This window comes from Poecile atricapillus, chromosome Z (assembly GCF_030490865.1).
Source record: "Poecile atricapillus isolate bPoeAtr1 chromosome Z, bPoeAtr1.hap1, whole genome shotgun sequence".
Classification (NCBI taxonomy): domain Eukaryota; kingdom Metazoa; phylum Chordata; class Aves; order Passeriformes; family Paridae; genus Poecile; species Poecile atricapillus.
The window spans coordinates 44,021,906-44,046,191 of NC_081289.1; the positions used below are offsets into that span (position 1 = coordinate 44,021,906).

At 39.8% G+C, this 24,286-nt stretch overlaps 1 protein-coding gene and 1 long non-coding RNA gene across 6 annotated transcripts in view; one reads left to right on the forward strand and one right to left on the reverse strand.

Moving 5' to 3' along the window:
• The window catches only part of LOC131592602 (protein MON2 homolog), a 106,215-nt gene extending 92,456 nt beyond the window's left edge, over positions 1-13,759 (reverse strand). For 2 of the 5 annotated variants that reach the window (XM_058864203.1, XM_058864201.1), the window contains exons 1-2: positions 13,464-13,759; positions 664-727 (exon numbers count right to left, since the gene is read on the reverse strand). In XM_058864203.1, coding sequence (XP_058720186.1) covers positions 664-727; positions 13,464-13,574 — 175 coding nt within the window. In that variant the 5' untranslated portion in view covers positions 13,575-13,759. Of the gene's footprint in view, positions 1-663; positions 728-3,129; positions 3,185-13,463 lie in introns of all 5 variants that reach the window. The other 3 variants (XM_058864204.1, XM_058864202.1, XM_058864205.1) reach the window with 2 other exon arrangements.
• A 360-nt stretch (positions 13,760-14,119) lies between these two features.
• LOC131573687 (uncharacterized) lies at positions 14,120-24,286 on the forward strand. Its single transcript, XR_009276229.1, has 3 exons — positions 14,120-14,480; positions 19,702-19,815; positions 23,734-24,286. It is a non-coding gene; the product is annotated as an uncharacterized LOC131573687 (long non-coding RNA).

Sequence of the window (24,286 nt, forward strand, 5' to 3'; positions counted from 1 at the left end):
AGATATGGTTTTGCAGCTGGACCTTCCAAACAATCTAGCATTTCAAGGATTTTGACTACATCTGGGAGACACTCAAGTATTAATGCAGGGACATTCAAATCCAGCCAAGGGCTTTACCAGCAACTGGCAAGAAGCCAACTTTATAAAGCTGCACAGTCAAGAGATACTGTTTTAAGCACTTAAAAAGCTGCAGCTCACAAGATATGTCCCATCCCTCAAGGCACTGGAACATCTTAAATTGAACGACCTTGTCTCAGATAAAGATGGATATTTGCCTACCAGTTACTAGTCCCCAAAGGCTGGTACTAATACATATGTGGATCATACTGCAGTTCTCCACACAGAGCACTCAACCGCAGCAACTAAAACAGTGAGAATGTAGGGTCATAGTATTTCATGTTATTTATCTAAGTGAATGATTACTTTTGTAGAACATCAACTGAAAATAGAGCCCTTCCTCAGCATCCTAATAGCACTAAGAAACAAGTAGTGTTAAAAATCTTCCATGCTACTGGATCTTTTGCTAGGTGCCCAAAAGTAAAGCATCAACAATATATTACACACTAAAAGACATGGAGTATCATTAGACATATCCAAGACACCTTTTCAACATTTTGATCTGTCACTCAGCTTTATTTTTTTTATTGCACTGCAAATAATTACCTGCCAAAATATCTGTGTTCCGTGCAGCTATTGTTTTCACTTTTATTATTCCTGATTCAGCAGCCTGGAAGAAAAGAAAACAAGTAGTTTAGATGCTATATCATACATGAATACCTGCAAAGAAATAAAAAATATTGTAGATAAATAAAAAGGTATAGTCTCAGAGAAAGAAATGTATTTGCAGTGGCTTCTGTCAGCAGAGCTAATTCAGAAATGATATTTTTGTAGCAGCTGGAGTTCCTTTTTAGAATTCCACAGGAAGGGCAATATTCAGAACTTTCAGAAATCATGATTCTCATTATATTACTTTCAAGTCTATGAATGCAAAAAGAAATCACTAGTAAGCATAAACACTGTTACATAGTCTCTATAAAGTTTCAAACTATGAGTATAAAAATGAAACTCATCCTTCCCCTGGATTTTGGCTCCCAAATGTCCTACACAAATTATCCCAGGGCAATGCCACGAAGATGACTTTAACAATACTCTGTTCTTCCCAGCATGCCATACAGTGCACAGCACCAGTTCCTCCCCTTTCCCCACAGGTAGGACTTGGCAGAGCAGCAGCATCGTCCTCTCCCTGGCATGCTCCTTCAGCAGGGGCAGGGCTGCGTGGGCACAGTGTGGCTGGGTGACAACCAAGGCTCCCAGCCCTGCCAGGACATCACAACTTGGCCCCAAGGGAAGAGCAACTCCCTCTTCAATGCCCACAAACACACAAAATAAAAGCAACAGGTTTTCCCAAATGACTGGATGCAAATTGCTGGAAAATACTGTTCTACAAACTTGAAAGCACCCTTCCCCTTTTATTTCAGCTTTGTATTTCTGTGCTATTTCTACACTAAACATTTTTATTTTTCTTCTGATACTACTATTTAAAGACATGTGCTGTCACCACAAAACAGATTAGAGAAGCAGAGAAGCTGTCACAGCAGAAATATGAAAGCGATAGTACATGAAGTTTTATCAAGTATTACTATTCTCTCTCCAACAAGATTTCCCAGAAAGTCAGGTTAAGGTGACTGTATAAATTCACAACTAAATATTTTAATTAAGATTTTATAGACATATTTCTCAAAATAGCTAAATGAGAAATGCAAAGCTAACAGGTTTTTGTTTTGTTGGTTTTTTAAAAATGTTCATTTCCCAAAACAATATAGGAAGACTAAGCACTGCCTTAAAATCCTGGAGATTTAAGTTTTTCTGAATACCGTTTTCTACTTTAAAAATAAAGTCAGTAATAACCACACTGCCTGATACAACATGCTCAAATGAGCACAGAGCAACATGAACATATATATCTTGCATAAGTATAATAAGGCGTGCCAGATGCAGCTCTCATTTATTTTAATTATATTAATTTATTAATGTGTTGAAGTTCTTGAGATTTAAGTCAAACCCTGTTCTTCTTCAGTTATAAATTGTCAGATAATTGTAGGGGTTCTTGTCACAACATATTGTTCCTATTAATTAATATGAAGGATTTGTCACACTCCAACTTCAATTATCTGCAAACTAAAACTAATCACATCAACTGGCAACTGATTTCTGTCTTGCCAGGAGTGACAAACTCATTTTGATTCAAAGAAATATTAAGCTTGATCATATTAGTGGCATTCACAAACACCATGCACTCTGCACAAAAATTTTCTAACATAATGGCTCTCAGCTGTTTCCATGCTGGCTTTATATAAAGTAGTATACATTAAAAACAAACAAACAAACAAAAAAAACCAAAACAACTGCTGAATATAAGAATTCTTCTCCACGAGATACAGAAATTTGTATGATCATCTGCATTATGCTATGGTTTCTACTCAGAATCCCAGCTAAAAATGTTTACAGTTAAAAACTAATTGCACTGCATACAAATCCTACAAGAGAAAAATACTCTAATGTATATATAAAAGAGATAACACATTAACATTATAAGAAAATACCTCACTTGATCATAAATAGCCAACAGAAAACATGATACCTATAAACAGTTCTAATCTGTATACATGAATGCAAAAGTGTGCTTGGATTGCATCAATTTAAGTGGCAAATTAAAAGATATATTCATAGATTTTAAGTTTACGAATTTACATCAATTGCTATTGCAGTTTGCAGGACACTGCCACATGAGAAAAGGATCTTACAAAACACTAATCAAGGAGAAAGACAGCATCTTAGATTGTGCATTTATGGGTTCAAATATGATAATTTACTTTCATATAAATATATAAGGCACCATGTTTTTAAAGCACCAATTTTAGATGTAACATTACCAGCTTCCCTTAGCACCACAACTGACAGTAGTCTAACAAGCAAGTCAGTCCTCTATTTTGAAAAGAAGCAAATACATGTAATTCCTGAAACATAACAAAGCTTAAATGTACTTAAAACCTTCAGCCAATTAGATTTCCAATTCTTCTGCTTTAATAACTGTGAAATGAACTGGTGTAAAATGTCTCAAGCACGCACCTGCCATTATTGAGTTTTGGTTCATGTTTCTCCTGAAGCAACTGCAGCATCCAGTCTGGGAAGGTGAAATATTGACGAAGAAGAGAAATTGACTGTCAGTGATAGCACATATTCAAGTCAATCTCTTCCAGTACTTTGATCTGCTTTTAATCAAACATTCAATAATCCCACAGTAAAATTCAACAGGACCCTCTGGGCTCCAACACTTGCCCCATCATCTCTCTGCTTCCTTGGAAATTACCAAGTATTTGCTAATTGTGTGGAAATAACCCTTCGCAGAAATCAAAGTAAGGCAAATAGAGAATTTATGTACCAAAAAAATTTAAAAAATCAGGACAGTGCAGTTTTAAGTAGACTGAGAAGAAGTCTGTGCATAGTGTCTATCTCCTGGCCTCAAAGTTCCTCTTTGAATGTGCAATCTGACAACAACATTCATAACTGCCTTACAGACAGAGGTTCTCTACACATGAGAGACCACAATGTGGAAATGAATAGAGACTTCCAAACCCAGCTTCAGGAGTTTCTCAGATCCAAAACTCTTCCCCTCCTAACAGACTTCTCAGTCTTCAGTTGAAACAGGGAAGAATTTCAGCCTTCCTATCATTAGATGTGCTGTCAGCATCTTCCCGATTTTTGGAAATTTTTACTTTGTTTAGCATCTAAAGCACTTATCAAGTAACAGAGGCAGGTACTATCTGCTCTGGCAATCAGGAAGGAAAGATCTAGCAGATCCTCAAGCAGAACCAACATTTACCAACATCCAGGTAACATTCACGAGCTAAATCTCTCCACACTATAGTCTGTGTAGATATATTTAAAGATCTATAACTCATAAATAGCATATGAAGGTATTAGGATAACTGGGATATTCAATTCTACATGAATTCAGCATGACATAAAGGCAAGCCACCCACACCACAAGTGGTAGGTGGGTCTAGAAAGCACCAGTTCTTTAAATCTGTTTTCTGGGACATCATGGAAGCGCTTAAACCCAGCTGCACAGGCAAGCCACATTACCTGATCATCATCATGTTACCCAGCAGCCCAAGAACGAGACTTGTCTTGGCAGTAGAAAAAATAATGGCACAGCATATGCTTTCACATTTAACTCTCAGAGGCCAAGACATCTTGGACCTCTATTGCAATGTATACAGACAGGCAAGTAAGGGACCAGAACAGTCAGCTGGGATGTGATCTGACATCTGATGCTCTGCAGTAATCTCCATGGATTTGTCTTTACTCTGGGGTAAACATGAGTTACCCTTCTTCTACTGAAAAATAACAATAGTTAAAAGTTAACAACTTTTTCTAAGGGAAAGATCAGACAAAATTAGAATCTAAAGTGACAAAAAGCAATTGTTGTCTCTGACATAGCAATAGTTTTTTTTAAAGTTTCAAACCTGGGTTTTAAAAAAAGCTTGAAAAAGATTAAACATGCTAATCTTCAAAGGAATTTATATCTAACAATAAGGAACAGAAGTCATCACCTTTTTTACTTTACTAACCAAAAAACCACATATTCCCATAAGGATATTTAATACAACAACCAAGCATGTGTTAATTTCTACTAAGGATTGATCTAAAATTAAGGATATTTTTGTATGAATTTCTAAATGTGGTACCATTGTTACCAAAAGTTAATAAAACCAAGAATTTTCACTGCTAGTACTTTTGAATGCCCGTTTGTGTTTCCATTGTACATTAGCACAAATTGCTATCTCCAGAGACACTAAAACTGTTGTAACATTTGCAGTCCTTACCACACAAGTTATTTCTCTATTCTAAAAGGAAAAGCATTCAGAAACGATGGTCTGCATTGGTATTTACATTACATTGTTTGCCAACCTTTTATTAAGACTGGATGAGAGTAACATGTTATCTATAGTCACTTTCATATCTATTACATGAAATAAAAAGAGCAATTTTTTTCTATCCACGATTGTCTGCCTTTCCAACTGGAACACTAACCCCATATCCAACAGTTTAGATAAGAGGTCCTCCTGTCTAAAGTACAGTTTCACTTCATAGTGATTCTGCCTTGCTGTGCAAAAGCATATTCTGGACCATTACTGTACTGCTAAACTATTATTTGGAAAAGAACACACAAAACCTCCTCACTAAATCAGTCTCATGAAAGCACTCAAGTGCGCCACATTTTTGTGAAAAAGCATTGTACTTGCCTTCTGTATTTTTATCTTCTTCCCCCTGAGTACAATCCCTACTCTGACCCTTCTTCTTTATATATACTCATTTTATGTGTAATTTAAACTGCCAAAATGCCAGTTTTGATCTGACATTGCTGTACACTCACAGGGGTTTATTACACTGAACAAATTACCATTTTGTTATAAAATTACCATTTTGTTATAAAATTATCATAAATTAGAAAAAAAAAAAGCATTAACAGATTCTATCATACAGTTTATTCTCCAGCTGAAGACTTAAGATACTGCAGTTTATGGTTTTTGCATTTTAAAAACACACAATATTGTTCATTTCCAGTGCAACTATATTAGCTGCTCTCATATTCAGAGTGCTCTTTCAGACCTGACAGGAGTGACTAGTCCTCTGGTCCATTAATCTTCTGAAATTGTCAGTTTGCAGTACCCGCAGCCAATTCAGAATCCTGAAAGTTACCCATCACTAATGCCAGGAGAATTGCCAGTTATCTAAAGTGCTTCAGAGCTGCTGTCTCTGGAGCTGCCTCACATGACGTGAGCATAAAGATATTCAAATACAAATACTTATTATCACAAGTTTTCATTTGACAGTCAAAGTACTATACCTCAGCTGGAAAAAACATCACATATAAATTAACAGATCAAATCACAATGCATAAAATAAAACATTTCATTACTGAACAGCACTAATGTAGACAGAAAGGTAAAAAAGCTAACACCTGAAAGAAAAGCCACTTAGCAACAAACAAATTTTTAAGCTGTTTTTCTCTCTTCAACAGACAGAACAAAGACATACCTCGTATTTTGTATTGTATTCTATATATATGATATGGATACCTAAATAGTATATATTATATAAGGTATGTAATACATTAGTTACCTATGTAGTGTAAGGATATCCTGAGAGAGCCCTTGTCTACCATTAAGAGATTTCTGAGTGATCTGTTCAAGTACCGTACGACTGATTTGAAACCACTGAAACAGAGCACTTGCACTTGAATTCTAGTTACATATTATTGACACAATTATCATTCTATGTTAAAAATAAAACAACACACAGTTTCAGAGCTTTAGGAAATACACACTTGACGTTCAAACTAACGTTGCCTTCTGTTTGTCAATCACAACAGATGGGACCAGACAACTTTTGAGGATTTGCTACAAGTGTTATATTCCGTCAGCAACGTCCATTTGCCAGACACCGGGTTAAGAGAAACAACATTTGACAGTTTAGGCATTAGCTGGAGTCACCAAGGATTTCCAACTTCTGCTACAAGTTTCCTACATAATCTTCAAGAAGCCATGGGAGGCAGACTGGAATTAAATCAGAGATTAAGGTGCACAAATTTAAATATTTAGACTCCCATTACAACGGAGACTGTCTCTCCTGAATGCTCCTTAATTCTTAAAGCCTCTCTTTAAGCTAATTCAGCTGACCCACTAGCAGGGGCTCAATGCAGAAGTCTAAGTTCAGGCCTCTGTATCCAAGACAACTACACGCAGACACCAGAAGACCCATGCTCTTCTGGACCAGAGGCTGGAAGCCAAGCAAGAAACATTACTGTATCTCAAGCAGCAATGTAGAACACCTGGTGTGTAGGTGATAGAGGGAATCAATCCCCTGGCTATGAGATACTCTGCATAGCTCTTTGGCTCTATTGACTCTTTCCATAACAAGCCAAGCATGCACAATCAATATAGTTCAGACATCCAATATTAGGCACCTTAATCCTGCACTGAAAAGTGTAACTTAGAAAGCATAGATGAATATACTGAAACTTTTAAAAATTTTATTCATTAATTAAAATTGCAAGGTATTACATGATGAAGAAATTTGACCTATGTGGCTTAGGTGAATCACTTCAGAGCACGCAACACTTCTTCTGAAAGACTAAAATGATCATATGAAACTTATGATTTAAAATGGACCATGAAGCTTAGAATGCATCTGAATAGATGGTTTCCCCTAGAAATGTAAAAATTCACTTTTAAAAACATAATTTTGAAAAATATGCTACTGTATAAAGGTCAATATTAAATAAAAATGACTGCAAAATTCATGGACTCCAAACATAAAGCTCACAGACACAGCAAGTGGTAAAGATCAGAAATTATAAAAGAAAGTAAAAGAGATATTAGGGATTACTGGTTTCAAGTTACCAGCTATGGGCTGGCAACTCAAGAATGCTACAGAGTAATCTCCAGTCACATGCACAAAACACATGCTTTAGTGCAAGCTGCCTAAGTGTAACAACATACATTTTACAGAACATTGTTTCTCTATTTCAAAGGAACCTCTAAAATATTACTTAAGTGAACACCCATTTAAAAAAGCCACAAAAATCTCTAGTTTTAATCCTTTTACTGTAAAGACCTGAAAATAAACCAACCTGGAAAGTTCAGTGCAGGTTGAATTCCCTGTGGGCTATAGTGTCAGAATTACTTAAAACATTTTATTAAAAAATAAAATGAGAAACCCAAAAACTTGGTTACTTCTACAAAAAATGGTCTATGTACAAAGACTTCTTCTTTCCTAGGTTCATTGGCTCATCCTTTTACCACTAAAGGAGCATGAATGCAGATCACTCAGAAACTATTCAATGCTAGAAATACATCAAGTGACTCAGATGTTCAAATCACAAGACAGTTCAGTATGTAATTTTCTTTCTTAGCCTTCTCCAATGTCTACTGCACTATGTCCAACAAAATTTCTGAAATATTATCATTACTAAAAGCTAACAAATATTCACATGTTCTGATGGCTCCTTCCAGTTGCATAAGGAGTCCTAATGATCGCTGACATTATATACTAAATTAACTGATCTGTATCTTTTTAAATGTGTGTTTAACTTTTGCAATACATCCTCATGTTTAATTTCATACAGGTACCCAATGAAATCAGAGGTTCTCATAAAAGGACAAGCTTTCCAATTAATTTTTTTGCATTAGCTTTAAAATGTGTTTGGCATATCATTCCTAAACAAGAATGATTTAACCCAGAGGACTGAACTGTCATGTATGTCACTCAATGCAAACAAGACTGGACTCCAAAGGAAGAAATGCAGAATAATGCTTGTCTTCACACAACACAACACATAGCCTCTCGGAAAGGGCAAATCCTATCTCTTTCCTCAGGCTAGTCCACACCACATCTACTTAATTATATAATTTAAAGCTTGTTTTGTCCACAACTCATTCAAATCCTACCTTTTTAATTTTTATCCTAGGAGCTTTGTAAGACTACTTGGCTGCAAGAAGAGTTACTTATAAAAGAAGAAAAAATAAGATTGTAAAATTGGATTCTATTATTTTTCCTGGATACAGCAAATGACTACAGTTTCAAAAATATGTCTATGTGCCAAAGGAAAACACACAACTCAGTAAGTAGCTAAGCAAAAGCAATGCTGCTCTTTCAAACAAGGATCTGGTAAAGAAACAGGTGAGGCTACCAAAAGCTTTCTTCCAAGAGGCTCAAGAGAGCATTTATACTGACCAAAATATTCAAAGCTAATTCTGTGCTGCTCTTCCAGTGGAGGCAAACTGAACATCACTTCTCTTCCAGCCCTATTACAGCAACAAACATCCTAAAACATACAGGCATCTGCAACCCATTACACAACTGCCAAGAAAAGGGCATGCCCTGGTCCGGCCCAAGCTGATCCTGCCACGGGATGATGCAGTAGTCCCTGCCTGCCCTACCACTGCCCGTCCTCTCCCTTCCCTTCTCCTACCAGCACAGATGTGCCTGAAACTGTGCAGGGAGCTGGACAGGAGTTATTTTTTTGTGATTTTTTTTTTTTAACTCACTTTGCTTTTACTGTTATTTAAGAGTCAAGAAAAAACCTGGCACAACACAGAGACTACAAGCCTACTAGAAAGCTGCGACTGCTTGATTGGATCTGTGTAAATAACAAGGATTTACATACAACTGAAATTCAGTCTACAAGAAATTTTTGGGTATACTTAGTTCACATTTTAACTCCATTATTTCTGCCAATTATAAGTATCTTCCCCTTGTATTTCTAAGTTTAGCATTATTTAATGCAGTGGAATTATCTAACCAAATCTGATGCAGTTTACTGAACAGTATTTTCATTCTGTAATAAGAAACAGCAGGTAACATATTTAGGACACCAAACCATTTTCAATTCTGTGATAACAAGAAAATTCTTATTGCACTTCACTAAGGAAAGCACAACTAGCCTTCCATGAATGCAGCACACAATAACAAAACTACAGTCACTAGCAGGTTAAAATAGTTTATAAAGCTCTATGTGTGCAGCATGCAATTCAGTGCAGCGTTAGCAACATTACAATATTCTCTGGTACAGAGCAAATCTCAGAGCCCACTGTATTAAAAATTACATATTAATGACCAAGTAGTATTGTTTTCTAGGAGAAACACCAGATTATTTTAGATAACATCAACAGATTAATGCTTGTACCAAAGACTGTCTCATCCTCTGTAATTTCAAGCTCCAAAAGACAGTATTTTATTTACACTTTCCTGAGGGCTTCTATCCCATCCATGGCTACATCTTTTCTAAACGGGCAATAGAAATACATTATGAAAATACAAAGACATTTTTCAGCAATGTCATTATTTGTATGTCTGCCAATATAAACAGGTTTGGCATATCAGAGACATAATCACCAAATCACTTCTTGGTCACAGTGTATAGCATTCATGCCTAGTACACTTCTGTAGTCAGTGATGATCTCAAGAAGGATCAAACAGAAAAAACATCTAGCAACAAAGAGAAATTGGTTTCAGGTGTAATAATAAATGGCATTCTCCACACACTTGAGAAAAGTCAGTCTGTTGTGTTATTTAAACCCCAGACATTGCCAGCAACATAATTTTGGAGCCACAGGTTCTCTCTGCAGCTCCCATTTTTAAAGCCTTAAATGGCATAACCTAGGAGCACAGATAACATATGGATACTTTGAAGCCAACAAAACATCCTGTTATTTCTCGGTTACAAGCTCCTAACTAAAGGGAAGGAAGCTGGCCACATATTCATGTCCCAAGTTTGACACTGGGAGTAATTGAGTAATTTCAACGTTTCTTAACAGATTATTAAAGTCAGCAGAAACCTCAGACTCTACTGCTGTAAGTTACTGGACCTACAGCTACACAATTGGCACATAAACACAACCTACTAAGAAAACTTTACAGACTCGGGGTAACAGAAAAATTGGAATGAAAATCCTCAAAACACTGAAGAGTTCAAGTTCCATTTTCAATAAGTGCTCATTAAGAACTTCTATTTCCTAACTGAGGATAAGATCTAGATCCCATACTTGGCTGTCCCCTTCTCTTCTGCATCCAAACTCCACCCCCCACCCTCACCCTCCTCCCCTAAAAGAATGCCAGTAAACTTCTTAGGCTGTGTCATGTACATGCCTGTTCAAAGAATCATTTAATATTGTTTTGGTGTCTCTGAACCGAAGAGATACTGCATAATTTTGTAACAACACATTATTAGAAAGGTGTTTAAAGAGTAAAAACTAAAACCTTTTTAATAAAAAAGGCTCAATTTTTCTGATCAAAGCTTGTCTAAATCTTTGCAGAATTGGTTAAAGAATTTACTCCAGTTAATCATCTGAGCAAAAAGCAGAATTGAGAAGTACATTACCACTTTTATCACAGAAAACCTATCAGCTAAATTAATTTTGTAGAATTTTAATACTATTAATATAAAAACAAAACAAAACTAAAACACACAATTCATTTTAGAAGTGGCTGAAGATAACAACTGCAAGCAGAATCAAACACTAGAAAGATTATAAGAAGCAGTTTACCTTTATAAAGTATCTATCAAATCTAACAACTATGATATACATCTCATAACCATTAATTTGGGACTAGGAGTTTTTCAATAGTTTTATACCAGTACAGTAAGCTTATTAAGTGACACGAAAGCATACACATCAACTGCAATATAAACTCATAAATTACAGTGCATGTGGGAGAGTTTAGCTACACTGCAAGTAAAAAAGTCAGATTGTAAGTAGTATGAATTTGTTTTTAAAAGCCACTATTTAAACATGGTTTAAAAAACTGGTGCTGTTTCAAGTCAGTGAGAAGAATATGTCATTCCTCTGATCACTCCAGCCAAATCTAATCACAATCAGACCACAGCATGCAATTAAAAAACCTTGTTAGCAGTTGAGATTTGGGGGGAAAAAGGACACTCGTTTTCTTTAAAACTAGGGGAAAAAAAAGGGCTTCCAGAAGTAAGGAAATAAGATCATGTAAGATCGTTTCCTGCAACTGTGTCATACATCCTACTGTAGGGCTGCTTTCACCTCAGACTCTTTGTAAGAGCACACAACTCCCAGCAGAAAGTCCCACCTCTTTATAAACATCTTCCAGTACTATTCCAATAAACCTATCTCAATCCCAGACAACTGTGAAAAAGTTTGTTAAGTGCTTTTAATGAGGAAAGATATACAAATTGCCGTCAATTTAAAGTGAAAAATACGAAAGTCAAACTTACACAAGAATAGGATAAACGTGCTGAACAAGTATGAAGGACATGCAGTAGTTACTATAATATTCAGCCATGGCAAAGGTAATGAAGCGTTACTAAAAATACTAGCTTACAAATGACACTGCCCAACTCCTTCATAGATCTCAAAGAAAATAAACATTAACACAGTGGGGAAACTTGTTCAGAGACTAAACAAGAGTCACACAGCAATACACAGAAGGGAGTGCAAGCAGCACTCCCATCTCCCTCCAAACACACACGGATTTCTGTTCTACTGACCGCAGCTTTTTCTTATTTACGTGTGACCATACGCAATTCCTCAGGACTGACTTTCTCGAGTTTTTCTGTGACCACACAAAATTTCTCAAACATACCAACATTCCTCTGAAAACTAAAATAGTACACAACATGCTCTGCAAAACAAGCACAGTCTTTAGCTTTAATTCAGCTGTTAAAGTGTATAATATATTGTACAACATTAAATATGCTATCACTTAATTGTAACTTAAGTCACGTAACACATGCAGTGCCTTTCTTATGTGCTTCTGGTTCTGCATCTTAAACTGACTCGATCTTTTAGTATTTTTCCTCCCACTATTTCATAGAAAACTTTTTTAAACAGCAAGTGGCAAACTGCTGATAGGGAAAAAATTAAACCGACTGTATAAAAACAACAGAAAAACATATGGTTAAAAAGTATATTGTAAGTTAGCAAGAAAAGTTCCGACTGTTCTTCAATTAAAATAATCCTGCTCACCGAGATGACTGAAGTCTTAGGCTGCACAGCATAAACTCAAGTTTCAAAAATAAAACATACAATCTTACTGGAATGAGTTTAATAAAGGGTTTTTTAAGAAGGGAGAAAAAAGAAGTAACCTAAACTTCTGTGTCTCCCAAGCTTCCTCTGTCGTGCCCACACCGTTGGAAAGCCACACAACCCCAAAACGACGAGGTAGCGAAGGCGATCGACCCGCACAGCTCACACCGGCAGCCACGGGTCTGCAATGGTGAGGAATAAGGCACGCCGGCCCGGGCACGGCAGCCTTCGAGAGAGGGGCAAGGCATAGACCCGAGGGGAGACCTGCGGGGCCCTGGGCTCCCACCGCAGCCTCAGGGCCGGCCGGGGCTGAGCACGGCCCTCCTCGGCCGCAGCCGGCCCGTCGGGCTCCCCGCTCGCTCGGTGTCCGCACACCGCGGCGGCCAAGCCCCAGGGCCGAGCTCGCCTCCGGCGAGTTTCGCTCGCTCCGTAGTGCCGAGACAGCCAAGCCAAACTTTGCGTTTTCCCCGGAGGGCGCCGAGGGCGCACCGGGGCCGCCCCCGCTTCGCCCGTCAACAGACGGTCTGTCCGCCAGCCCCGCTCCCCAAGGGGCACAGCCCGGCCCGCGGCCCCCGCCTCGGCAGCGCACTGAAAACAAAAAACAGCCACAGAACACGCGGCAGGCACGGCCGCCCCTGGGCACAGCCACGTCTGGGCACAGCCCACGGCCGTGGAGGTCGGAGCTCATCGGGAACGGCACCGGGCTGGGCACTGGAGCATGGACACGCCGGCAGCTCCGCTGCGGCCGGGCCCCGGGGCCAGGGAGGCCCCTCCGGAACGGCGTCCGCCGCCCGGCTCAGCCCAGCACGGCCCGGCTTGACTCGGCTCAGCGCCACTCACCTCCTTGACGGGGGGGAATTTTTTCCGGCACTCCAGGCTCAGGCCCCGCAGGTCGCCCTGCATGTTTTCCAGCAGCTTCTTCACGGCTTCGGGGCTGCTGGTCCCGGCCATGGCGCCGCCGGGCCGGCCCCGGGCCGGGCGCTGTTCCGAGCGGGCAGGGGCAGCGCCTGTCGCTCCGCGGCCCCGGCCGACACGTCTGCGCCCAACACCGGAACCCTCCGGCCCGGTCCCGGCCGCGTCCCCTCCCCGCGCCGCGTCCCCCCCGCTCCCACAATCCCGGGCGCCGGCAGCTTCCGCACACACGGCCGGGGGCGGAGAGAGCGGCGGCCGCCGGCTGGAAGGAAGGAAGGGAGGGAGGGAGGGAAGAAGGGAGGGAGGGAGGCGGCACCCGGACCCGTCCTGCCGGGCTGGGCCGGGCGCGGCCGGGGGAGCGGGGCTCTTTCCCCTAGGGCCCCTTCCCTTCAGGGTCGCTGGGTCGGCGTGAAGGGGCAGAAGAGGCGCTGGGACGTGGGCCGAGGCGGGGCCACCGGCGCTGGGGATGTGCCATGGGGAGGGGACAAACCCGGCGTTGTTGAAGGGTCACTGAGGAAGGAGGTGGCCAAGCCCTTTGGCTTTGGCAGCCGCCAACCCCGCCGAGCGGCTGCAGAGGTGTAGGGGTCGCTCCCCTCTGGCCAAGTCCGGCTCTCAGGAGCGTTTGATTATAGAAAGCAAAAAGTGAGGTATACTGTTTTTCTTTTGAATCCTGAAGTTCTTGCTTTCTTTTCAATGCGAGCGATCGTGCACTGAAACAGATTGCCCAGAGTCCCCTCGCTGGAGATTCAAGAGCCGTCTGGATACAATGCTGTGCGCTGTGCTCTGAGGTGCCCCTGCTTGAGCAGGGAGTTTGGACGAGATGACCCAAAGTGGTCCCTTCCAGTCTTGCCCATTCCGTGGCTCTTCAGCAGGACTGAAGCTTTGTGCCCTTCTCCGCCCGCGTACATACACAGCGCTCCGTGGTTTCCTCTAAGCGAAACAAGGGTAAATCCTTCATTGAGAAGTTTAAGATAAACACAGGCAGGAAAAAAACAAAGGCATGTGGAATGGTTGGGCCCCGGGTACCTTCCATGTCACCAGAAGTGTCCCTCAGAGTTCCATGCCAGCAATTTTTAATCCATTTCTAAAGCTGGCTCCTGAACAACCAGCATGAGCTTTTCAGTATCTGTTACTTGGAGTAATGCAGGGAGCTTAGGCCTAATGGTTGCCTGGGAGCTTCCTTCTGGAGGAGACCATTCATCATTCACCATAACAATTAACATTTCACAAAGATTTTGGTCTCTGCAACAATAATTTTTCCATATTCTTGGTACTGTAAATGCTGTACTGTGCTGGCTGCCTACCTGTAATGCAGCATGGTTCTGTTCCCTGTCTATAAACCCAGGCGGCTGGAAAACATCTGTGAGTTTTGATATGCTGTAGTTGTCAAACCTGGAATTCTTGAACAAAAAATTATGAAGAAGCCAAATGAAGGACAGATTTTTACTGCCATACAATTTTAAAAAAAAATTTAACAGCTTTTCTTCAGACTTTCCTGAAAGTCTTCAGTCTTACTCAGACAATGTTTTAATATTTTGGGGGTTTTGTCTTGTAATGAAAAGGTAAAAACTTTTCACAAATTTGAGCATCCCTACTTGTATGTTGAGTTCATTTACTGTGAGTACCATTGTAAAGGATATAGTGAACAGGCTCCCACTGGCACAGCATTGACTATACCCTTATGGATAAATCTTCAGGAATGTTTTGTGAAGCAAAGAGTGCAGGATTGTTTTCTAAGTAATTTGTTATTTTAAGATCTGTATACTGTTTTCAACATACTGGTTGTTAGCTTGACAGATCTGGATAAACAGATGTTAATTTCTAAAACTCTGTAATGCTGTCGCAGTTGAATTAGGTGGTCAAGCTTCATGTGCCTTCAGACAAGGAATTAGGATTTCACCCCTGTGTTCAGTAAAAGCAGACATGATTCTATACCACTGTTATACTTTCAAAGTGTATTGGTCTGTGTATTCTCAAAAGCTTTGATTTTTCTATGCTTACTTATAAGAAAAACAACAAAAGAACAAGACTGTTGTCTTCAGTAGAACAATTTACGTGCTTAACCAATAAGCATTTTCCTAAGGATTTTCCCATCTTAGTGCATCTGTTCTGGGCTTCAGGCCTGATGCAATTCACAAACCAGTCCAAATACCTTAATAAGAAACATGGATGATTAGTTAGGAGAATGAATGAATGAATGAATGATTGACTATGCATATGTGCACATTCTTAGGTAAGCTTTAATGATTTACTTCCTTTGTGTTGTTCAGGTTTTTCCACAGATTTACTGTACAGAGTAAGCCATGGACACATTGCTATTCCCTGAATCTACTTGTCTGCCTGTTTGCATACTTGATATCATTTACACTGGTCATACTTATCTTTTCAACTACCAGCTTAGACACTCAGTCTGCTCAGCGTTGCCAAATACTGCAAAGATTGTTCATGAGTTTGGAAATGAATCTTACAGTTTGTAGAATTCTTACAGTTGTAGAAAAACTCTTCGAGATTTGCTGAATACAAGAACTGGGAACACGTGCCTGAATCTCAGACATATCTCTTAAACAACATCATCTTTCTCATCGTTTTGATGTATGCCTTTTGTAAATGCAGAGATTTATCAGTTAATCTAAATCAGTGCAGTTAAACTGTTAAAGTTAGCCAGGATCCTTTTAAGTGACACTGATTTGATTGTGAATGTGACTTCTACAGTTGCATTTCATTGCAATAGGTTCTCTTATATGTAGTCCTAAACCTCAGCAGAAGTGCTTGTCAGTCTTTTGTACACTTAAATACCCCAGCTACAATTCAAGTCACTTTTAATTCAGAAGGTGGCACAGCATATGTGGACATCTCTGAGGCCACATTTTTGACCAGCAAGCTAAGAATGCTAGTTAGCTGTTATGATTACTTAATTTGGAATAGTACACATGCCTATATCTCAGGCACATCTCTCAGCTTTTAAGCAGACTTTGTATTGCACTGAAATTATTATGTTGTGATTTGCTTTGTTATTAAATTATACCTTATTTTGTGATGGGCAGTGGGTGATTGAAATAATTCCCTGTAGCTTTATGGCCCTAATTACCAACAAAAATACTCATGAGACCTATTGTGACTCATTAAGTTACCTCATGTTCATTCCAAATAATGTGCATCAGTCCTTTTAATTGGATTAAACATGGGATAGCATTCAGCTGTATTAATTTGAGGTGTTTGGTCCTAATTATAGCCCATCCTGGTAGATGTATGCAGATGCAGGTTTTGTATATGAGACCTGGGTTCTGTCATTGTGCTATACAGAGACAAAACTATCAGATTTCATTCACTGTGGCAATGGTTTCATCATAATTGGAAGAGTTATGATCTTCCTCTGACTTCACTTTACCTACACTTCTGTATACTTTTGTAAGTGATATGAATCTGAAAGTAGTGACAGTACTAAACTACAGGATATGAATAATCAATTGTGTGGAAAAGTAAAGGTGTTTGCAGACGTCTCCGGTGATTTTTTTGTACTGCAGAGTTGTCGTGGTTTTGAACCAGTAATTAACAAAAAGGGGAAAAAAGAATTATTTTTTTTTTTTGCTGTGAGATATGGATTAAAATAAGAGCAAACCAGGCATAAAACTTAAAAGGAATAAAGAAAGTTTATTGACAAACTACAAGAATAAGAACACCAGAATAAACTTTTAGAAAAACCTTTTCATTTCTTACTGCTCACTATTCTTTTGTTCACATGACCACAGAGACAAAAACTCTAGAATTTTGATGGTTTAAACAGTTTCAATTCTTTTTATAGTCTTTTCCTCAGTTTCTGTAGAGAAACAGAAGTTCCTTTCTGTTAATTTATGGAGTTTCTCACAAGAAAGCTATTTTGTTATAGTTTTCTGTTTTCTTGATATCAGCTGCTCAGAGCTGCTGTTATCAAAGCTCACTCCTCCTATTCCACATCACTCTGAAATGTGTTATAGGTCATGATGCTTAGGGATAGTATTTTTAAGGATAAGTTAGTCAAAGGCAAAAAGTATTCTTTATCTGTTTCTGTGCGCTTCAGTAGAAAACAGTTTTCTCATTGCCTCTCAAGGCTTCAAATCTCCCAGCACTTCACTATACCACAATTACTCTGCTTTTTACTCAAATTTACACTTTGAACACTCTATTCCTCCCCATACACTATCATGAATTAAAAGAGTTCTTTTCAAGACTTTATTGTCCATTTCCATAGTTTTAACAGAAAGATATTTCAGCTTAATTAAAGCATCTTCTTAATTCTCTACCTTTCTTCAAGTTTCTTTTCTTTCTTGCCACTAGTAGTTTATAAAGTCTCTTTTCATGTTGATCACTCTCTTTTTCTCTCTCTGGATAAAAAGATTAATCCGCAAGTCTCATCTGGATAAGAAAGAGTTAAAATCTTGCCCAACCTTTTGTAGATGGTTCGGTGATCTCTGCTGAACAGGAGCTGGAGCTGTCTGCGATGAAAAGTTCCTCATAGCTGCTCTGGAGAGCGTGGTCACCGTCTCTGCTTGCAGCAGGCCCAGAGCTCTTCTTCTTTACTCAGCAGTTTCTGGTAAATTCCATCACGGCAAAACCTGCAGCCAAGCCAGGAACCGGCCTGGCCCGGCTTGGCTCGGAGCAAGCTCCCGCAGGCCCCATCTCCCGGCCGGGAGACAGGAGACGCGGCGGGCCCGGCCCGGCCCCCGCCCGGCCACACGTGGCCAGGCAGAGCGAGAAGCCGAAGCTCTACTACCTTTCACAGCCAGAAAACAAAGAGAACCACAGACTTCTGGTTGTACACTTTAAGGTGGGGTTCACAAGTTGATTCTACTTTTCAATGACTAAAACTGCTGTCAATTCTCAGCAATGACCGATAATTGGTCAGGAGAGAAGACTCCCGGCAGCCCCCAGCAACTTTAACCTTCTTAAAGGTAAAGTAACCCCATGACAAGAGTAAAGAATTACGATGGAGAAAATTTTGTCTCAGACTGAACATGGGTACTGATATCAAAAGACAAAGTTAAACTTTAAATTAAAAGACAGTGAGAGATGGATTAATACCAAATAAACCCTGTAACCTTTTATTAAAAACTGTGCGTTGTATTGGTCTGTGTAAGTACAAAGAAGCCGTTTGCTATATGAACACTTCAGTAGCTCCTTAAATTAGAGACCAAAGAAGTGGGTCAAGAGAATATTTATTGTGACACAAATGGGTTAAAAGAAGTAATAAACTTCCCCCTAGTACATGGTATTCTTCAGGAGTTTTGGAATAGAAGTGAAGTACTTGTTCATTTAGGATGTGGCTGTGCAAGGAAGTTAGATCTATCAGCAGATTGAAATGTACATTTTCCAGTGTGAACTCCTCATTAATTTAGCCTGTGTTCCTTTCTGTTCAGGTGTGAGTATATGTTTACATGTTAGTACCCATTTTGCTATTTTGCTTACAGTTAATACACATTTTATTTCATTTGGTCAGCTAAAAAAACAATCCCAGCTGCTCTCTATTGGTGGATCATCCTCTGCCATTAGCAAACTATTGGTAATTATGTCACGTTTTGTTTAAGGTCACTCACAACAGTGTTAAGCAGCAATGCCCAAAATGTCAGACCTGTGATGTGTATTAGGGACTCAACAGTGATTCCTTATTGAGTGCAGAACTCCAGGCACACACAAGTCTCTCGACCAGAGGCTTAGATGCTTCCAAGACTCTCATGTAACCAGCCAGCAAAGCTGTTTTCCCAATTTTTCCTGCTTGAATCTTGTCCAGACAGATTCTCAAAGCAGTGGGGTTTGTTTGGTTGTTTTTTTTTATTGGCCTTTTGAGTGCTGGTAATTGAATCAGCTGCACCTAGTAACATCTTTTTTTGAGAAAGAACTGTTGTCAAATGCTTGAATTAATTTATTGCTGTGTCAGAGCTGGCAATAGAACAACAGATCAACAGAGACATAATAATGACAAAATTTTATCAGCACCTCCCATGCTCTTAGTACTTTTCAGCTCACACAGAAGTATGTGGCTGGCCTGGGAAACAAGTGTTACTCTGTGCTTTAAGCTGAATTTGTCTTACATTTCCTTACACAAATAACAGACTTAATATCTGTTCATCTGTGATTTTTCCCTGCATGATGTGTAATGCAGCCCATTCATGATATATTTTTTTTCTGTCAGGTGGAGAAAATAGAGAAACTATTAGAGAAAATAGAGGTGGAGGGGCTACATGACTTACATAGAAAAACCCAACATTGATCATCCTTACCACCTCAACAATTAGCACAGCATCAGGTAAGTCAGAAGATTAAACTTCAGTGATGTTGCACTTAAAAAGATAATTTATTATAATCTTCAAGTATTTTATTAGGAATTTTGATTTAGAGATAAAGGCATAGTTGTGTTGAAGCAAAGCAATAGTGATTCTAGGCACTTTTATTTGATCCAGAGGTCTTCCAGTCGACAGTGCATTCATCTACACCCTTGGAAGAAGTTTTTTCCTGGTTATCTCATGCTGACTGCAGGATGTGTAACTTAAAAATGCCCATCAAGAATGTCAGTAATTTGCATTATGCTGCAATCTCTTTATTTGCTGCTCTCTCATCTGTTTGCCAAAAACCTTCCTACATCTTAATCATTTCCTTTTTATACCTTCTTCAGCTTGTATGAATATTATGGAAGTACCTAGTAACCTTCAGACAATCTACTGTTCACAGAGCAACACCACAGAGGAGAAGGGTGTTCCCCTGTGTAAAAATGATTTTTTTTTGGCTGCTGCTGCAGAGAGAAGTCACTGGATGCTTTCTGCAGGCTCTGGTGAATTCTCTAAGATAATCATTCCAGATTGCAGCCCTGAGGCAGCTGAGTGATACCATTACTACAGAAGGGTTTGCACCTGCTGAATGGATGTTAGTTGCTTTGTGTCAGGGGTGGCCTCTATGTAGCAGGGACTGCAGTCATATCTGTAAAACACATAAAAATGATGATAGAAATAGCTACACTCACTATACTTGTATAAGTAGCATGGTGGCTAGCACACTATATAGGTAATTCTTCTCTTCTCACACTGCCACAGCTAACTGCTGGCATGACCAAGGTAATTTGTAGCTAACTAGGCCAACCTAGAAAAGATTCAGTGTGGCCATTTAGTTGTGAGAGCCTCCAGAACAACTGTTGGCAAAGATAATTGAACTGGGACTGTTCCATTCTTTTACAGGCAGTCAGTTCTTTCTATAAACCCCATGAGGATTAGAAATTTCTTATGGAAAAGATCTGAATTAAGAACTGCTGCTTGTAGAGGCTTTTGTTTACTTTATGTGTTGCATTTATCCTTGTTGCTTTATGAAGATTATAGACTTCTTATCTAATTCAGAGGACTTTTCCCTTGAGATAAATATTTGTAGAGGTTCATGTGTGGTTGTATTTATAAGCAGCAGTCTGAAAGAAATTTTGTTACTCAGGTTGGATCCAAGCAACTAAACAGGATGAACCTACTTCTCAGAAAATTTGGAAGACAGCTAAAGATATCCAGTCATAAAGATTCAAATGTTTTCCTTTGTAGTAAAATGGCTACCCAGATCACCTCCACATGTGAATAAGCATTCCCAAGAAAGCAGGGCGATATCACTGTATGTATCTACCCCCTGGGTCATGTGCTAGCAGAGACATCCATAACCAAGGATGCATACATGTGGCAATTACATCGTTAATTTCATTAGTTAATATTGGTATTTTGGCAGCATTTCTACAAGTTGTATTCAGTATTTCACAAATAGCAGCCACTTGCTGGAACCTGCTCCCAGGGCACAGTGGATGAGCTTGTCTGTCTCCTCACATCAGTGCATGGATGTGCTCTTGGCTACCTGCTGGCTAGGGCATAGGAAATTCCAGGTCTGAATACTCACTGTTCCACCTGAGAGCCAAGCCCTGGAGCTACTGAACAGATCATTAAGTGGGATGTCAAACTTGTTCAGCCAGTCTGAAACCTTATTTCCTTTTGACAGCATGGTCATCAGTAGATTCCTATGGCTGTTTATTTCTAAGGGCCTTGCTTCCCTGCTTCAGTCATAACGAACTAAACCATGCCATGATCTAAGAACATTTGATAAACAATAGAATTATAAAATTAGAAGTTGACATGTACTAAGTATTGACAGACTCTTCACCAAGTGGCTCTACTGACCCACTCAGCCACACTTTGTTATGGGTGATACAAATGTCTGGTGGGCTTGAATGCCATAGTTTGTTAGGAGACAAGGTCACAGAAAGCCAAAACCAGCCTTACCAACAGTAGAATTTCAAAGAAATTTACATTTCATTGTCCTGTGATGAGCAGCTGAGGGAGTTGGTGTTCTTTAGCCTGGAAGAGGCTCAGGGGTCACTCACTCTCCACAACAACCTGAAAGAAGGTTGTAGCCAGGTGGGGGGCAGCCTCTTCTCCCAGGCAGCTTATGACAGGATGAGAGGACATAGTCTTAAGCTGTGTCAGGGGAGGTTTAGGTTTGACAATCAGGAGGAATTTCTTCACAGAAAGAGTTATTGGACGTTGGAATGGACTGCCCAGAGAGGTGATGCAGTCGCTATCCCTGGAGGTGTTTAAGAAGGACTGGACATGGCATTTAGTGCCATGATCTAGTTGATACAGTGCTGTTCAATTAGAGGTCTTTTTCAATCTGATTGATTCTGTGATTAATTTTTTCCTCCTTCAGGACATTTCAAACCTTCCTTTGTAAACTAGTTCCTAAAAATTATTAGGAACTCTGCTACCAAACTTCATAATGTGCTGGAATCACCTCTAGATTGTTTCCTTTTGGGTTTACCATTATGTTTCACTAAGAAGTTAAATCCATTGCTAGAAACCAAATTACTTTTTTGTTGTATCTCTGCAAGAAAAACAACCACTATTAAAGATTTTAATTTTTGATTGCCTGTTAATGACTTTTCCAGTAGCTGCTTTTTTTAACCACAGGACACTGCTCCTTTTGAAATCCTCTACCACCTCCTTAGTAGTATCCTACAGCTACTTTCTCATTACATTCTTCTTTTCTATTCATACTGTATAATGCTTCTCCTTGGCTTGTCTTAGTGTGATTCATTGTTTTTACATGCATTCACAGTTCTGCACTATTTCTTCCTCTCTGATATTACAGGAACAATGTGCATCATAAAAATGAGCTTCCTAAATTACAGCTTCTGACTGATCATTACATTACCCAAACCAAATTTCAAAGATTACACAGAGAACCCAATACTTCCCATATTAAGTAGCACTACAATCTTCTTTGATTTATCTTTTAATCTGCACTACCTTATCTCAAAAATATTATATAAATAGCTAAGGTTAAATTTTCTGAAGACATCTGCTAAGGCATTATTTCCTATGTCAAAATCAATATGTTATTTGTATTTGCTTTTAATAGGTATAGATGATACAGAGTCATTGATTACAGTCCCTTGTGTTACAGACTTTCTCCTCAGGCAAAAGACACATTTACACAATACCCAGAGCATAATACATATTTTAGAACATTGACAGATGTTGAAAACAAGCATAGTTCATCTGAAGTCTTTCCAGACAGCATTCATTTTGCTGTGGAAAATGTCTTTGTGCCCCCAGAGCTGGTTGCAGACCTCTTACCGATTTCACGATATGTAGGTTTTCATTTTCATTTTTAAGGAACTACTCATTTTTCAATGAGTATGCCTGAATGGGTCATTGTGTTTTAACAGAAATTGTCATGGAGAGGCAAGGATGCTCTTCAGGAATGGAAAAGAAAGAAGGAAAAGGGAGATGTATGTTTTGGTTTAGGCTGAAACTGGAGTAAAGTGTTACTTTGACAAAACGATAATAAATCATTGGTCTTTCTCATGGTTTAAGCCTAACTGGAAATAAGGCCCCACAGAGGCTCTCCCCTTCCCCACCCCTCTAGTCAAAGAGAAAAAAGGTAGGGATCCTGAGCTAAGAACAATTTACTGGAAACGGCAATAAGATTATCAGCAACACTATTAATAGCAAAAGTATTGTTGGGGGTTAGGTGTCCTTCCTTTAGTTCTGGCTCTGGAATTTTTACCCATTAGTTGCGGGGAAAACCTCACTGCGGGTACTTGGTGGGAACTTGAGAAACACAAAGAGACACAAAGAGTTTGGCTGGGCCCAGGGGGGAAGTGGGGCAGGAAAAGGGAAGGCGGGGACAGTTTTGCTGACTTCTTCAGCTTCAGAGAAAGACACTCGCTGGGAGCTGTTGCTGCGGGGAGAAGGGAATTCACCATCACCCAGATGGAGCTGCTGCTGCTTCTCCTTCCCTCTTCGCTGCTGAGCCTCGCACCCCTTGTCCTGCCGGGACGTGTGGCAGTGCCAGGCACCGCCGCGGAGCTGCTGATCCACCTCATCCACCAGCCCAGGATCTCAGCTCATCCCTGCTGTTCCAGCTGACTGTTTCCTCGGAGCCCTGCAGGAGCACCGGGACTGCCCGCCCGAGGGGGTTTGTGAAACAAAACCTCTCCTCCATCGCGTCTCAGCCGAGAAGGCTGTCACGGGGTCCCTGGTTCTGTTTTCTTGTTAATGTTGTAGTTATTGTTGTTTGTTTGCCTTGCTATAAATAGTAGTAAAGAACTGTTATTCCTATCCCCAGATCTCTGCCTGAGAGCCCTTGATTTCAAAATTATAGTAATTTGGAGGGAGGCTCCTGTCCTCCCTAGCAGACACCTGTCTTCCAAAACTGAGGCAAGTATACAAAAAAGAGGGCGATTTACATACAAAAAATGT